Source organism: Camelus bactrianus, chromosome 12 (assembly GCF_048773025.1).
Source record: "Camelus bactrianus isolate YW-2024 breed Bactrian camel chromosome 12, ASM4877302v1, whole genome shotgun sequence".
NCBI classification, from domain to species: domain Eukaryota; kingdom Metazoa; phylum Chordata; class Mammalia; order Artiodactyla; family Camelidae; genus Camelus; species Camelus bactrianus.
In genome coordinates, this window is record NC_133550.1 from 40,907,857 (window position 1) to 40,922,967 (window position 15,111).

At 31.6% G+C, this 15,111-nt stretch overlaps 1 protein-coding gene across 9 annotated transcripts in view; it reads left to right on the top strand.

The window, feature by feature from the left end:
• The window catches only part of EEA1 (early endosome antigen 1), a 454,815-nt gene that overhangs the window by 380,378 nt on the left and 59,326 nt on the right, over positions 1-15,111 (top strand). For 5 of the 9 annotated variants that reach the window (XM_074375294.1, XM_074375296.1, XM_074375300.1 and 2 more), the window contains 8 exons: positions 131-256; positions 4,526-4,650; positions 8,179-8,233; positions 8,327-8,392; positions 10,317-10,356; positions 11,257-11,370; positions 12,009-12,130; positions 13,036-13,191. In XM_074375294.1, the coding sequence (XP_074231395.1) occupies positions 131-256; positions 4,526-4,650; positions 8,179-8,233; positions 8,327-8,392; positions 10,317-10,356; positions 11,257-11,370; positions 12,009-12,130; positions 13,036-13,191 (804 nt within the window). The remainder of the gene's footprint in view (positions 1-130; positions 257-4,525; positions 4,651-8,178; positions 8,234-8,326; positions 8,393-10,316; positions 10,357-11,256; positions 11,371-12,008; positions 12,131-13,035; positions 13,192-15,111) is intronic. The other 4 variants (XM_074375298.1, XM_074375299.1, XM_074375301.1 and 1 more) reach the window with 2 other exon arrangements.

The window sequence follows — 15,111 nt, forward strand, 5'->3', positions numbered from 1 at the left end:
TTAAAAATTTCCTTTCTATATACTAAAAAGAGATATACTAATTATTTTCCTGTTATGTCTGTTTTCACTGTCTGTATTTTGTTTCATAAATAACTTTATGTATATCCTCCTAAAAGTTGTTATTTCACAGGGTTTCATCTGTCCATTATGTATGAAAAGATGTATAACTGCTATTGATTTGTCGGAGCATTACCAGAAAGTGCACGCTGAAAATGAGACAAGAGGACAGGAACTTCTTAATGACTCCAGTGTTACTGTGGGTCCTATATATTTTGTTTTAGCAGCTTGGTTATGGGTTGCTCAAAATAGCTTTGTTTTTCCTGGCCTTGGTGTTGCTTAATTTTTTATGCTACAAGGGAATATGGATTGCTTTAATTATGCATGCTTTAAAGAAGCTTCAATAAGGAAAAGAGGCTCTTGGGAAGTTGGCTTGGCTATTCTTTGTGAATCTGTAAACAAATATAAACATTTAAGTTAATATTTTTGCATAAATTTTGCCATGAAATTTGAAATATAAAGTGAGTTTTTTATTCAATAATTATATCTTTATTAGTTAATGTTTTATCAGTGAATATATTACAATGTTTTAGATTAATGCTTTACTCTTAAAGACGACTTTGCATGTGAACTGTCACTGTCTTTATTTGGGAAAATACACTGCATTAGAACCTGGGTCTACCACTGTTTCAACCTTTGTTTTGACTACCCAGACCTGATGGAAAGAATGAGGCATACTTATGAACAGTGGGTCACCCAAATGTTTCTCTGTAGTGTGTGGGGCTGATGCATATCTAAGGCTAGGGGTGGGAACCAGTGAGGGGAATTGTTGCCAATTTTTAGGCTGGAAACAGTTTCTCAGATGATCCTGCTATGTCTCTTCCTTTGAAAATGACTACAGTATTCTATAACGAAATAGAGGCATAGATTTTAAAAAATTCTTCTACAAGTTTTATAAAAGAATGAAACTTTTTTTTTAACCATGAAAGACAAAAAAAACCACACTTACTTTTTCCTATGAGATAATGACATATAAGGAAAACAATCTCACCAAACCTCCACTTATTTAACACATTAATAGAGTACCTCTTATGTTCCAGGTATTTTGGTAGATAAAGGGGATAAAAAAAGGTAAATAAGATATGATCTCTATGCCAGGAAGTTTCTATGATACATATTTGCAAAAGAGTGCAATGTCTAATTCAACTTAAGGGAAACTGCAGAAAAACTTTGGTGGGGAACACTTAAACCAGACATTCTCTAGGGTGATGGGGGAACGGGTGCCTGTGGGAGGATACCAGTTAAACTAGCTGAAGCAGTGTGAACAAAGATAGAGGCAAAAAAGTCTTGGAACTCTGCTTAGCATTTTACCAGTTGTCTTTCTTCCAGAACATATGGGTCAGCTTTTCTTTATGGGCTAGCCAGAACCAAAAGTGACAACCTGTTCTCCCTGTCACTTAATAAGAACTTTCCTTTTACCTGAAAGGATACTTGGTACAACAGGGTATCATTAGTATCAAGTTAAGATAAGCTCTTAGCTACAGTGGATCTGAGAAAGGATTGCAGATAACTGAAAGCTAAGAGTAAGGTATTTAATTGCTTTTAACCTGTGTGTGTGTGTGTGTGTGTGTGTGTGTGTGTGTGTGTGTGTAAGTTGGTGAGAAATTTGGAATGATTAAGGGAAATAAATGTAGCTAGCTATTTTGAGTATTTTATTATTTGGTGTTTTATGCTATCTAGCAACTTCAGTCCCCTTGACAATATTTTAGAAAAAATAGAGGAATCTCTTAATATCCAGAATTAGTATCACAAAGTCCCATTCATGGGACATCTCTCAGATATTCATTCTGAGCTTATTTTATTTTTATTTTAAATGAGTGATATAGTTTTAATAGACCCCCCCCAGTATACCCTTCCCATTCATATGAGGCTAGCATTGCTAGAAATAGCACGTGAATAATTTTTAGAAATGATTGTTGAAAGACAAAACAGGGTTTAGAAAAAACTGAAATGTGGTTACAGGAATTAAAGATGCTTGCCAGAATTAACAGAGTGGAAGATACTCATTCAGTGATTAATATTTATGCTGCTTAGACATTAAGCAAAGGTTTACTATCTTCTATTTAAGAAGGTGAGAAAGTGAATATATGTACTTTAGGAAGATTTATTTTTATCAGAAATGTCCCCAAACTGAAGTTTTATTTAAACATCCATGAAAGCTCTAATCACATGGAAAATTTACTTAGGTGGAATATTTCTATAACTAAATATTTATTACTGAATTTCTAAATTTCTCTTTAGGGATGAATCAGTTCATTCTGGAATATTAATCTGGTAATATTTAGAAGCTTTAAGAGGGTATGGCATACCTTAATGTGATCACTAGCTTTTTGGCATACTTAGGTATCTAAAGCCAAAACCTGGAAGTAGAGACAATATTCAAGAAGCCAAAGTTGTGAAGATTAAATAGTGTAATGGGGTGTGGATTCCCTGAAGAACACTGTAATTTGCCTTCTAGTTACTAGAAGAAGCTGAGACGCAAAAGAGAGATGACAAGCTCAATATTATAGGGGTTTATGTGCTGTTGCACCAAAAGCATGTTAACTTGTGTGATACAGTAGTTACTGGGCAGAAGTTTACAAGAATGCCAAATAAAGCATAATATAGAGCAGTTATGAAACATGATGGTAGATAATAGGTGGCTTTAAAAAAAAGAGCATAACATCAGCTAGATTAACACATAGATTGGGAGCATTCATTCATTCAGAAGACATCAAATTCAGCAGAGCATCAAATATCTCTGCATCCTGATGCGTTATTCTGATGTCCAAATGCACAGCCTCAGTACTACTGTCTTTGCTTATTTTAGGAGTTTCTTGGAGATCATTGCATTCATTCACCTATAGTGCTCCTGCCCTTCACTCTTGCTCTATAATCAGAACAGACCTCTGCTTCCTAAATGCAGCACGACTGTATTTCATACCATTTCCTTCATCTTTGTTCATGCTCCTCCATTTGCTTAGAATACCTTTATTTCTGACAAGTAAACTTCTATTTAGTCTTTTTCCTCCTACTTATTCTTTAGTACCTAATTCTAATGTCTCATATATACATATCTCTACATATATGTATATATACACATATACACAATATGTATGTGTATCTGTATTTTTTGTAAAGCATTAACTGCTACCACAGGCAGAGTTGGATACCTCTTCTCCTGTGTTCCTATAATCCTTTATATATACTTGTTACACCATTGTCTGGTAATATTATGCTCAGTGAGCCTTGATTTTGCCATATAATATGCACAAATGATAAGTAAGGGTATATTACTTGTGTAACAGCCAACAAAAGAGCACAAATTATTTATTTATTTTTAGTTTTTATGTATCCAGAGTTTTTATTAGTTAGCTCAATCTGTGCCTTGGAAGCTTTGTGATCTGCAAACTATTGAAGCTCTTCTGTCCCCGCCCCCCAAATTCTTCCCTGCTGGGTTTATTCATATTTCACTAAATAAATACACAGTATAGAAATACATGGTATGTTCAAAATACTACACTAGCCATTAGGGAAACATAGATTAAAATCTTTTTTGTGTTGTGTGTCGCAGTGAATGTAGAAACTTGACACACTAATAATAATGCTGGAGGAAAATAGCAATATACATACAAAAGGATAAAAATGTGAGATACCATGGTGTGTTCAGAGAAGCATAGGTACTTCAGTATAGTTGAGCCATGCTGTATAGAGTAAGGAAGGGTGTCCAGACATCAGACTGGTAGGTCATTCGGGTAATACACATGAAGGACCTTGTATGCCATAACCATATAGTCATTCTGGGATTATTTGTAAGTTTTTATTATTTTACAGGACTATATATATATAGTAATTTTAAGGTAATTCAAGAAACTTAATTTTTGAAGAGACAAATTACAGAAGTATAAATGGGGTATGGAGGAACCACAAGTTCTTAGAAGAGCAGTACAGGACTATAAGTTAATTTAAAATTTTTATGCTAGTCTTCGGTTAGCATTACTGACTAGAATACTTCTCAACCATTGTAGATAACTCTGTGGTAATTATGAGTTATTTACATTACCTTTTTTCTCAATGATCAGAGTACTTCATGTTCTTAATTTTTTGGTTATCATTCCTTTGAAGTAGATTGGAGCAGGTATTATTTACGAAGAGGATTATCTAGAGAGATGGAGGATATGAAGGCAAATCTTCTCAACTAGACTTCTAGATTAGAATTGACTTTTCAGGATAAAACTCTCTTAACATTAATTTACTCAACCTAAAAGAAGGTTGTAAGGGTTTTCTTTATATCTTGTAAACTGCATCCAGGATAAGCAGTGATGTACCTTTGCACAATACCAGAATTTGGACTTAACACCATAAATTAGAGTTTACTTAATGGTACCATTGGTATGAATAATACATTTGACTGTATTTCATAACATACAAATGGTTATTTTGCAATACTAAAATACTATTTTGAAACCTTTTTCTATCTCTTTCTTAGGGTTTCATATGTCCCCAGTGTATGAAATCTCTTGGATCTGCTGATGAACTTTTCAAACACTATGAGGCAGTTCATGATGCTGGTAATGATTCAAGTCATGGAGGAGAAGCTCTTGCTCTGAAGCGGTACAGTATAATAGTTCTGAAGTGTAATGTAGTGAATGTGTGTGATACCATTGTTTAATTGTGAATACTTAGTTTTTGAAAATAGTAGTGTCTTTATATTATTTAATTTAAATCTGTCTTCATTTATTGTGGCTTCCTCCTTTATTGTTATAACTTATTCTATCCTTGACCAATAACTGTATCAGCATCTACAACATGGTTCAGAGGTTATGTTTTGAAAGAAGGTTGTGATTTATCAAAAGGTTAAATTATATTTAGCATACTCTGCTTAATAAAAAATGATATACTTTATTTAGAAGATTTTATAGTAAGTTATTAAAATAATTAATTTAGCCAAGAGTTAAATTTAATAATTATTTTTAAAAATTTCTTTTGTAATCACCAATATAATAACAAGCACACATACACATTCTGCTTCTTGGCAATTTTGCCTGACCATTTTAAAATTAAATCAAGCTAAAATATAATTACTTAGAAAGGCATTCAACAATATAACTTTCCTTTTCTTCTGCTATTGGTGAAAACTCTATATCTTATATTCCCACTAAGGGAGAAATCTTGATTTTATTCTACTTGTAAAAAATTTGTTTCATGTTTTTCTTTAAAAAATGGCTCATAGTTGGTTATGACCACATTATGGTTGATAATAAAGAACTATAAAATATGGTTGTTTTAATTTGTTAAAATATGTGGGAAAACCAGTGCTTTTGGGATGTGTGAATCTTTCCTTTTCATGTGACTATTAATGCTCTTTAAGATTTTTGTGTATGAGTTAATAATTTTGGTACCATTCTTTTGTCATTTGTTAGGAAATAGATATAAAATATATATTTATATTAAATCATGTATAAGTGCCTTTATATTTAGTGTCAATTTAACAGAGCTGCTTTTTCATCTACGAATTAGTGCCTAGTATGTGAATTTTCATTCAGTCTACCCTTAACTTTTCATCCAATGTTTAGCTCACTGAAAACCTGGTTTCTGCCCTACCATGCTCTGAAACTATTCCCTCAAAGCCCAACAGTTAAAAAAAAAAAAAAGGATTATTTTCAGTTTTTATCTTAGTAGACCTTTGTTTTGGTTACGTATTACTGTGTAATAATCCACTCAAAACCTAATGGTTTAAAACATTAACAGTGTATTACTTCTCATGATTCTTTGATTTGACTGGGTGGTTCTGCTTTAAGTTATGTAGACTTGGGTTTTGAAAAGGCCAGAAGGGCCAAAATGGCCTCACATTCATGGTCGGGGGATATAACTGGATACTGGCTGGCAGCTCAGCTGGGGCAATATGTCAGGGGGCTCAGTTCTCCTTTATATGGCCCTGTGTATGTGGCTGCTTTGACTTGCCCACAGGATAGCAGTTAGGTCCTAATAAAGAGCATTCCAAGAGGAAAGGAGCAGAAGCTGTCAGTCTTCTTAAGGTTTGGATTCAGAAGTGTCAGAATGTCATTTCTGCCCTATTCTATTGGTTAAAGTAGCCACAAGACTGCTCAACGCCAGTTAAGATTCAAGAGGCCAAGAAGTAAACTGTCTTTCAGTGAAGGGGTGGCTTTTACATATAAGAAGGGAAGAACTTGATGGCAGCCATCTTTGTAGACCATATGTCACAGTCTCTGCAAATTTGGTTTACTGGCTGTCTTTCGTTCTGCTCTTTTGAGACAGCATACCATTGTTATCATTCTTTTTTGATCTGTTTAATGTATCCCTCTTCCTCTATATGTGTGATGATATCTACATCTATGACTTCCTCCTAAACTACATTTCCAACCTAGAATTATCTCCCAAGTTGCCTACTAGGTATCTTTTGATGTTCCAAAGGAACATCTCACTGTTGACATTTTGAAAACAGAGTTCATTATATTTCCTTCTAAACACTGATAGGCAAATTACTCTCACAAATTTGTTGAAGTGGCACTTTTTAAAAGATTAATTGGAATAACTAAGTTCACCCAATTAGAAACTGAATTGGATTATCTTCTTTGCAATTTGATTCAATTTAATATGAGCCATTCAAGTATATTGTTATTAATTCTTCTCTTCATCATTTTTGTTTATACACGGATTTGGAAGATTAATAAAGAGTAGGGAAAACTTAAAACACACCCACAATTGTCCATATGCATGTAAAGACTAAGTCTTCTCCAGTTGGCTTGTGGTCTCTACAAATAGATATGTTCCTAGGGCCACTTGGGAGAGAGGGAGGGATGGGGACGCACGCACACACACACACACACAATAGAGAAATGAAAATTAGTGAAAGTGTCAGATAAAGATAAATTTTAAGAGTCAACAAAAGACACACAGGAATCTATTATCTAATTTTACTTCTGTATTCAGAGATTAAAGACTTTACCTCAGAGTTTATCTCCATCATGAAGTGCTTTTAGGTAGAAGTGATCACTGTCTTTATGCCTCTGCTTTTATTTCTATCATAGAACTGATGATCGTCTATTGCTTTTACTTGTTTACATGTTTACTTCCCCCGTTAAACTGAACAGCTTGAGAGTCTGGAGTAGACAAATTCTGTGGAACAATGAGTTAATTCTTTACTTATGAATGAGTACAAAAAATAGAGGACTCAATTCTCCATCTTTTACATTTTTCTTTGTTGGCAATTTCCTTCCTTTCCTATCATTAACCATGTTTCACGGATGAAGCTGATTCTGTCCCTTTACTCTCTACCCCCGCCCCCATCCTAGAGAATAATTCTTCCACCAGTATTGTCCCGTTATCTTTTACCTTTCTCATATGCTTGTGCTGTAGTGGACTTGGTCTTCCCCATCATTAGAACTGATCCTGTTCTCCGATTCCTTTTGTACCAGAATGAATTCATTTGAGTATTTTCAGTCTACTCATTTCAGTTATTGTGTCTTCTACCATGGCAGCATTGCAGTGGCATGGAGCAAGGAGGGTCCCTTTATCTGCTGTTTACAATCCAACAGGGGAAGATACATGTTTCTTATACCCCGAATAATAATCCCAAATGTGTTTTCTCATGGAATCTCTCCTGCATTAGGACTTCGGGTGGTCTCTCACTATTCTGTATCAGACTGACTCTTAGATGAAGGGAACAAAATGTGAAGTTTTGCCAGGAAATAGCATTTCAGACTCAAAGAACAGAAAGAAGCCAGTAATGCTGGAGCTAGATGAGTGAGGGGAAGAGTGGTAAGGCAGGGACTAGATTGTACAGATTTTATAGTCCTTATTAGTGAGTTTAGATTTTATACTAACTGCAATAGGAAGCCATTGATACTTCTTGCTGGTAAATTAATGATATTTTGTTTCTGGCTCAGGCATTTGACAGTTTTATCATTTCCATGATAAAATGTTTTTCCATTTATAAATAACATACTCTAGGAATACAATTATTCTCCTAAGGGATTTATATGTATATTCCACTATGCATAAAATGTACAGTAGTTTTTTTAAGAATTGAGAAAACTAGAATACTAATATACAGTCACTAGCCATGACTTGTTAAAGAACATTAACTATTAATTCCTGTTTTTCCCAATGTATGTTTAGAGATGACATAACACTACTTAGACAAGAGGTCCAAGACCTACAAGCTTCACTTAAGGTAAGAATAAAAATGATTTTACGTGTTTATTTTCAATGTTTCAGATAAAAAAGTCTTAAAATTTACTAATTAAAAGGCATTTTTTTCCTTTAGGAAGAAAAATGGTACTCAGAAGAATTAAAGAAAGAATTAGAAAAGTTTCAAGGGCTACAGCAGCAAGTAATTGCTTTTAAATACTTGAAGTGTGTTTTTAGTTGTTTATTTTCATTGTTGAAAATTAAGCATAATATTTTTTTGTAAGCAGGTGGCCTGATATGAATAACTTCCTAATTTGTTTCTATGTGTTTAATATCCTGCATGTATACCCGTTTTAATATTAATGAATGCAAATGAATATAACCAAAATATGGGAATCTAAGATATAACTCTTTAAAGGTGTTCCACTAAGAATCATTTACCTATGTGTTGTTTTTTTTTTATATCAGGCTACATTATTCTTATTTTCTGGCAATATATCTAAATGTTTAAAAAGTATAAATAAGTTCAAACAACAGTGAAACTCTTCAAAGAATTTGTGACAAATTGGAAATCACTAAAATGTCTGTTAGTAGGGAAAGAACTATTAACTGCGGATAGTTTATATTAGTGGAGATCGTTTGAAAGCATGGGAAAACTCTTGTATTAATGTTAGATTTTAAAAAACTCAATAAAAATTTTTATGTGTCCTTGTACACACACAGATACATAATGCTATACAACTTTACAAAAAAAAAATACATGAGGAAAAGAAAAGTCACTGTGGTAACAGAAGTGTTTATTTTTAGTGATTTCGTTTGATATCCTAGATTCTATATATATAAATATATATATATTTCATAATCTTTATAGTTTAATATATTTTCTAAGGAAATGTCTTAATCCAATTACGAGTTTTACACTAAAATTATCTTGACTTCTATACGAAAATTACATAAAGAATCCTAGAATAATTTTACCTAATGCATATATAGTTTTCATTTATAAGAATAAAGTGGATACCCTTTAACAGTAGCTTTAATATTTTTATAAAGGAATTAATAATCCTTTTGCACATTATCTTAGCACATTGTGACTCTTAGTCTTTTTGCCTTTTTTATCTTTTCATCAAAAATCGTCATTTGGACTAGAGAAGAAAAACAAATGGATAAAAAGATATCAGTCTTATTACTATTCAGCTTCTGTAATTGAGGATACATTAAAGAGGTTTTTAGTAATCTAAAATACTTATAGTTTACTTACTCATGTTTTATGTAGATGTTATTAACAATCAGAAATGGGCTATATTGTTTTCTGTACCTGAAAACACAGAGGAAATTGTTTTCACATTTGAGATAACTGTTTTACATTTAATACATTAAATACATCTTCCACAGTGCAATTGTCTTAATAAATTTACCATTGGGGAAAGTGTATTTTAAATATTGATGATTATTAATAGTCAATATGCTTAAATCAATGTAGGAAAATAAAAAGTCAGATACACTGTGAGAAGCCTTATTAAACTCTTCTAGATATATATAATTTTTAGAATATGGAAATAATGACCAGGTGGTATATTATTTTATTCCTAATGCATGTGGTAAATTAAATCTTATGGAATATATTCTTTATTTCTGCTTCTTTTAAAGACAGTTTATGATCCTGAATTAAAAATTTATGTTTTTAAAGCCATTTTTTAGTAGTGATTGCTTCATGGCCTATTTTAGCTTATGAAAATTTTCAAATATTATAGGACTGAATCTTACCTGCTAACTTGAGTATTTGCTTTAGAATCTATATTTATAATTGTAATAATTTATATTATTTATTTGTTATTGGATTTATGGAATTTAAGATGCCATCTATTGCAAGACCTAAAAATCTAATAATATGTTAACATACAAAAAGTCTTAGAGGAACTGAGCTGTATTTAGATCATTATGCCAGTCTGCTTAGTGTTACCTTAGTGATCTTGAAGAATGTAAGCAGGCCAAAATTTAATTTTCGTCAAAATCTTGCTACTTACCTGACAGATTGTGGCTTTCAGAGATTTTTTTTTTCACATTAGCAATTGTAACAGCATTGTCTTTTCCTTTTAATGCATTTGTCTTTTGTTTTCATTGAGGAGTCTAAACCTGATGGATTAGTAGCTGATTCACCAGCAGGTAACTACTTGAAGCTATTGTTCTTTCCATTTTTATTTTTCGTCTTTCTCATTCTTTTTTATTTCTTTTTCTCTGATGTCTGCTACATGAATTTTGTTTTGTGGATACTTCATGGCTCTAAAACAATGAAGATTAACAGTCATATTCTAGGCTGAGCAGCATGTTTGTTGCCTGTGAACTTCATAATTTAATCAGTTAACGAAAATCTTAGTGTCTGCTTAGATCATTATATTCTGAAGTTATAAACAAACTTCTGGAATATTACATTAATATGGTTGTTTAGTGAAAATTTAAATCTATATTAAAGAGATGCACTCTTTTTCTCTTGAAATGAAGGAAAGATGAAACTAGCATCTTTGTAATGGACTTTAACTGGAGAAATGCTCAATGAATTAATCGGAATTATATTTTGAGGTTAGCTGTTGTATTTAATGTCCCTCTGATATCTCTTTTCTTTGTTAGAATGAAATAGTAGAAGTTTACTGCATATTTTAGTTGATTATTTTACATAAGGCCTTGATTGTTCTTAAAACATTTCTAATTACATTTTATATTATAGTACATTTTATCAGAGGAGAGAATGTATTCCTTTTTGGTCAGTTGACAGATTTAGGACAATAACTGAAATATGAAATCAAAATGATCTTTAAACAAACATTTATGTCATTTGGGTGTGATGCTGAATATTCCTTTCATTTGTTTTATATGTTTGTAAATTATGACTTTGACCTTAAATGAAACATATGCTTAATTCTTGAAATGTGAAGATACTCTGCTTGTAATTGGATAGTAGACTCATGCTGATTGTCTTTAATTACTACAATGATTTAAATATAAGTAATAACAATTTAGGAAATGTAATTAATATTGTGTTTCAATAGCTACTGTACTTTTTTGTAGAACTACAGTCTTTGGAACGACAATTAGAAGAAGCTCAAACAGAAAATTTTAATATTAAGCAAATGAAAGACTTATTTGAACAGAAAGCAGCCCAACTTGCCACTGAAATTGCAGGTAAAATGAATCAGAATTTTTTTTAGCCAATAAATCAGTCTCATTACCTTTTTACCATTGTATGTTTGAGAAATAAACATCGTATTTTAGTGTGATAAAGCATTTGTTAGACTTAATATGGTGATGATTAATGGAATTTAATGATAAGAGAGTTGCTATAATGATAACAGAGTGCTCTATAAATTATTTCATTTGTCCTCTCATCTCTGCCTTTCAAAAGACTCACTTTACAGAAGATGAATTTTCTTTTGGGGTATGCTTAAAGATTAACAAGTAACATTTTGAAGAAGTTAAATAATATAGAGTTAGTATTTGTTTATGCTATCAATTACATATAATTTTTTCAACTACATGCTTTTGGGTAAAATTATGTATGATTAAGTATACATTAAAATGCTAATTAGTAATTTAGTGTGTGGAATTTACGTAGACAAAGACATTTGATCACTTTAAATTTATCATTTAATGTGATTAGAAGCACAATTTTATTGTATATAGTTATCTAAGGAATGTGAATTTGAATTAGAGTGATATTTATATATATAGATATAGCTATGTACTGGAATATAATTTATAAAACTGTTCTTCTCTAAAGTTAATGTCATGAAACTAATATTTATATAACTATCCTTAATTAGATATAAAGTCAAAATATGATGAAGAAAAGAGTCTTCGAGAAGCTGCTGAACAAAAAGTGACACATCTGACAGACCAATTAAATAAAGAGGCGACTGTAATTCAAGATCTGAAGACTGAACTGGTAATTTAGAAACCATTATTAGACTATAAACCTTATTTGAAATTGAAAAATAAAATATGTACTCTGATGAAACTTTTTAGAAATATAGCTTGAGTAAAATGGAAATAAATTCTCCATAGTTTTACCACCTACATATATGATTTTTAAAGTAAAAATTGAAGTTTACAATACATAATTTATGATGTTAACATTCGTATTGTTTCTGTCTTAATATTATCTGTCTTACTTAGTAGTTTTCATATCTGCATCTCTGATCTTACCATCCTTTGAACTTTGTTTTATAAATCCACCTACTTTTAGGATACTTCTGATTGCATTTCTAGCTTCGATTTCAGATTGGACAAGTGTAACATCAAGTCATCATATTTCCTCCATAACTATATTTCTGTCACTGGTACTACCCATTTTCAGCACTCTCCCCAGGCTTAACAACCTGGGATCTGTTCTTGCCTCCTTCCTGTCCTTTATTTAGTACTTAATAGATATATGAATAAATGAATCAACTATATTGAACCTGCAGCAGACTCTAATTATGCTTATATTTGCTCCTCCTTCATTTTATTACCAGTTTCCTAAGATAGAAAATGAAAGAATTTAGCATTTATCAAGTGATTGTTATTACCAGTGAGTGTACTTTGCGAAGGAAAGGAAAGCAATTAAAGCACTGAGGACAACTGTGAATTTGCTAGTTTGCACGTTGAGTGGTAATACTATTAAATATGAGACAGAGCGGGAAAAGGAGAGGACTGTTGAAGGGAAGACATTAGTGTTTGATGTTCGGAATCTAATAATTGACATTAAAGATTATTTTTATTTTGATTTCTTTGTAGTAAAATTATTTTAAAAATATGTTATTTTAGTTTCAGTGTAATTTTTAATTGAAATGGAAATGTGTTGCTTCATAGCTTCAGAGACCTGGTATAGAAGATGTTGCTGTGCTAAAGAAAGAACTGGTCCAAGTTCAAACGCTAATGGATAACATGACCTTGGAACGTGAGAAAGAATCTGAAAAACTCAAAGATGAATGCAAAAAGTTACAAACAGAGTATGCTAACTCAGAGGTAATGAAGTTCACTGCACTTAAATGAGATTATTGTTAACTTGTTTAGTGTATACTGTTGAGTAAAGCCAGGATTTGAGATTTTTTTCTGAAGACCTATCAAACAGTATTTGCCTTTCTTTCATTTGGTCTGAGTAATATTTGTATATAGTCAGTATGGTTTGATAGTATTTTTTATTTTTGTTTTATGAAGCTAGAAACTTAGAGATGATTGTTTGCATTAAAGAGTATTATTCTATTTAACAAATGGTATATTGTGGAGAAATGATATTTAAAGTTAAATTTGCTCCAGGCTAGTTAATAAGTTTTAATTGAATTTACCTAAATTCAGTTTGGGTAAAGGAAGTGTGATTTAATTTTCTTCAATTGTATTACCAATATTTAGAAAAAAATATTCAAGAAAGTCTTATTTTCTAGTAGACTTGTTTTTTTTTTATCAATTATTGAATTATGTGGTTGAAAGAAGTCTTAAAAATCATCCAGTCTAACACTGCATCCAAGAATCCCCTTTATAGCATCTCTGGTAAGTGATCTACAACTCTTGCTGGGTGATACATTTCTTCATAAGTCAACCATTCCATTGAGTTGACATTTGTTTCCCTGTAATTTGCATGCACAGGTTCAGTTTTCAGCAATTACACAGAATAAATTGTTCTTTTTTTCCACATGAAATATTTGAAGACTATTCATATTTACTCTGAGTTTTCTGTCTTCCAAGATAAACATTCTCAGTTTCTTCTATTGCTCACATGACTTTGGCCTGTAAATCCCTTATGTAATTATGTCAGTATATGACAAGCTCTGGGATATGTAGTAAATATTTCTCTTAAAAATGCTAGCCTTTGTTCTTTTTTTACTGTATTATAGGAGATATTTTATTATAACTACTACTATATGCAGTTCTTAAGCTCCCTTATGTGATGTGGATGTTTGTTTTTCATGTTTTCAGTTTAAAAAGTTAAGTTGTAGTGATATTTTAATTTGCATCTCTTAGAGTTTTTCAGCTTGTGATCTAAAAGCCACTCTATTCATAATTGGTAACATATTAATAAGCCAATGAAGTATAAATATTATAGATAACGTATGTCACTCTTTAGTTAACTTCCTTCTATATCTTATCAATGGGGGAATGGTAAAAGTTTATGGTATAACACATATAGGCATGTGAGAATTTATGATGCTTAACACTTCAGACTTCATGAACCTCAGGTGTAGATTTCCCAAAAGTGATCTTTGTAGCCCAGTGACATTTAATCTCACAACTTTTCAAACAATTTCAGGGAGTTCATGAATTTATCAAAGCCAGATGAAAGCTCCCAATGTATAATTAAGGAGAGTCTGAATCAAAGAATCTCATGAGGAAAAGCCTGATTCAAACAATGCTAAAGTAGAAATACTTGAACCTAGGTGAATCTAGTCATTTATTTCTGTGGTTCAATAAGAATTACTTCTAATTAAATCTGCCTGATTACTAGTATTTTTCAAATACTAGTAAAAAAAAGTTACACTCTTTTGATTAAAAAATTCCTTTAATATTATTTGAAATTTCAAAATAAATGTAATAGGGTGACTAAAATTGAATCACAGTAATGGTAGTTTTAGAATACATCTATTTTAATGTGCAATCCTCTTTGACCTTTTCCAACTGAGAATTATGGAGTTATACATATACATCTTATATAAGTAGAGTTTGACCAAAGAGAATAAACTTACATATTTTGGGAAAAATATATGTGGGAAAATATATCTAAGTAATATTTTACTCAAGGATTACTCTATATGGGATGGTGTAGTTCAGTGGTAGAGTGCATGCTTAGCATGCCTAAGATCCTGGGTTCAATCCTTAGGCCCTCCATTTAAATAAAAAAATAAACCTAATTACCCCCCCAAAAGAATTACTCTAAGTTTAATATGGAGAATT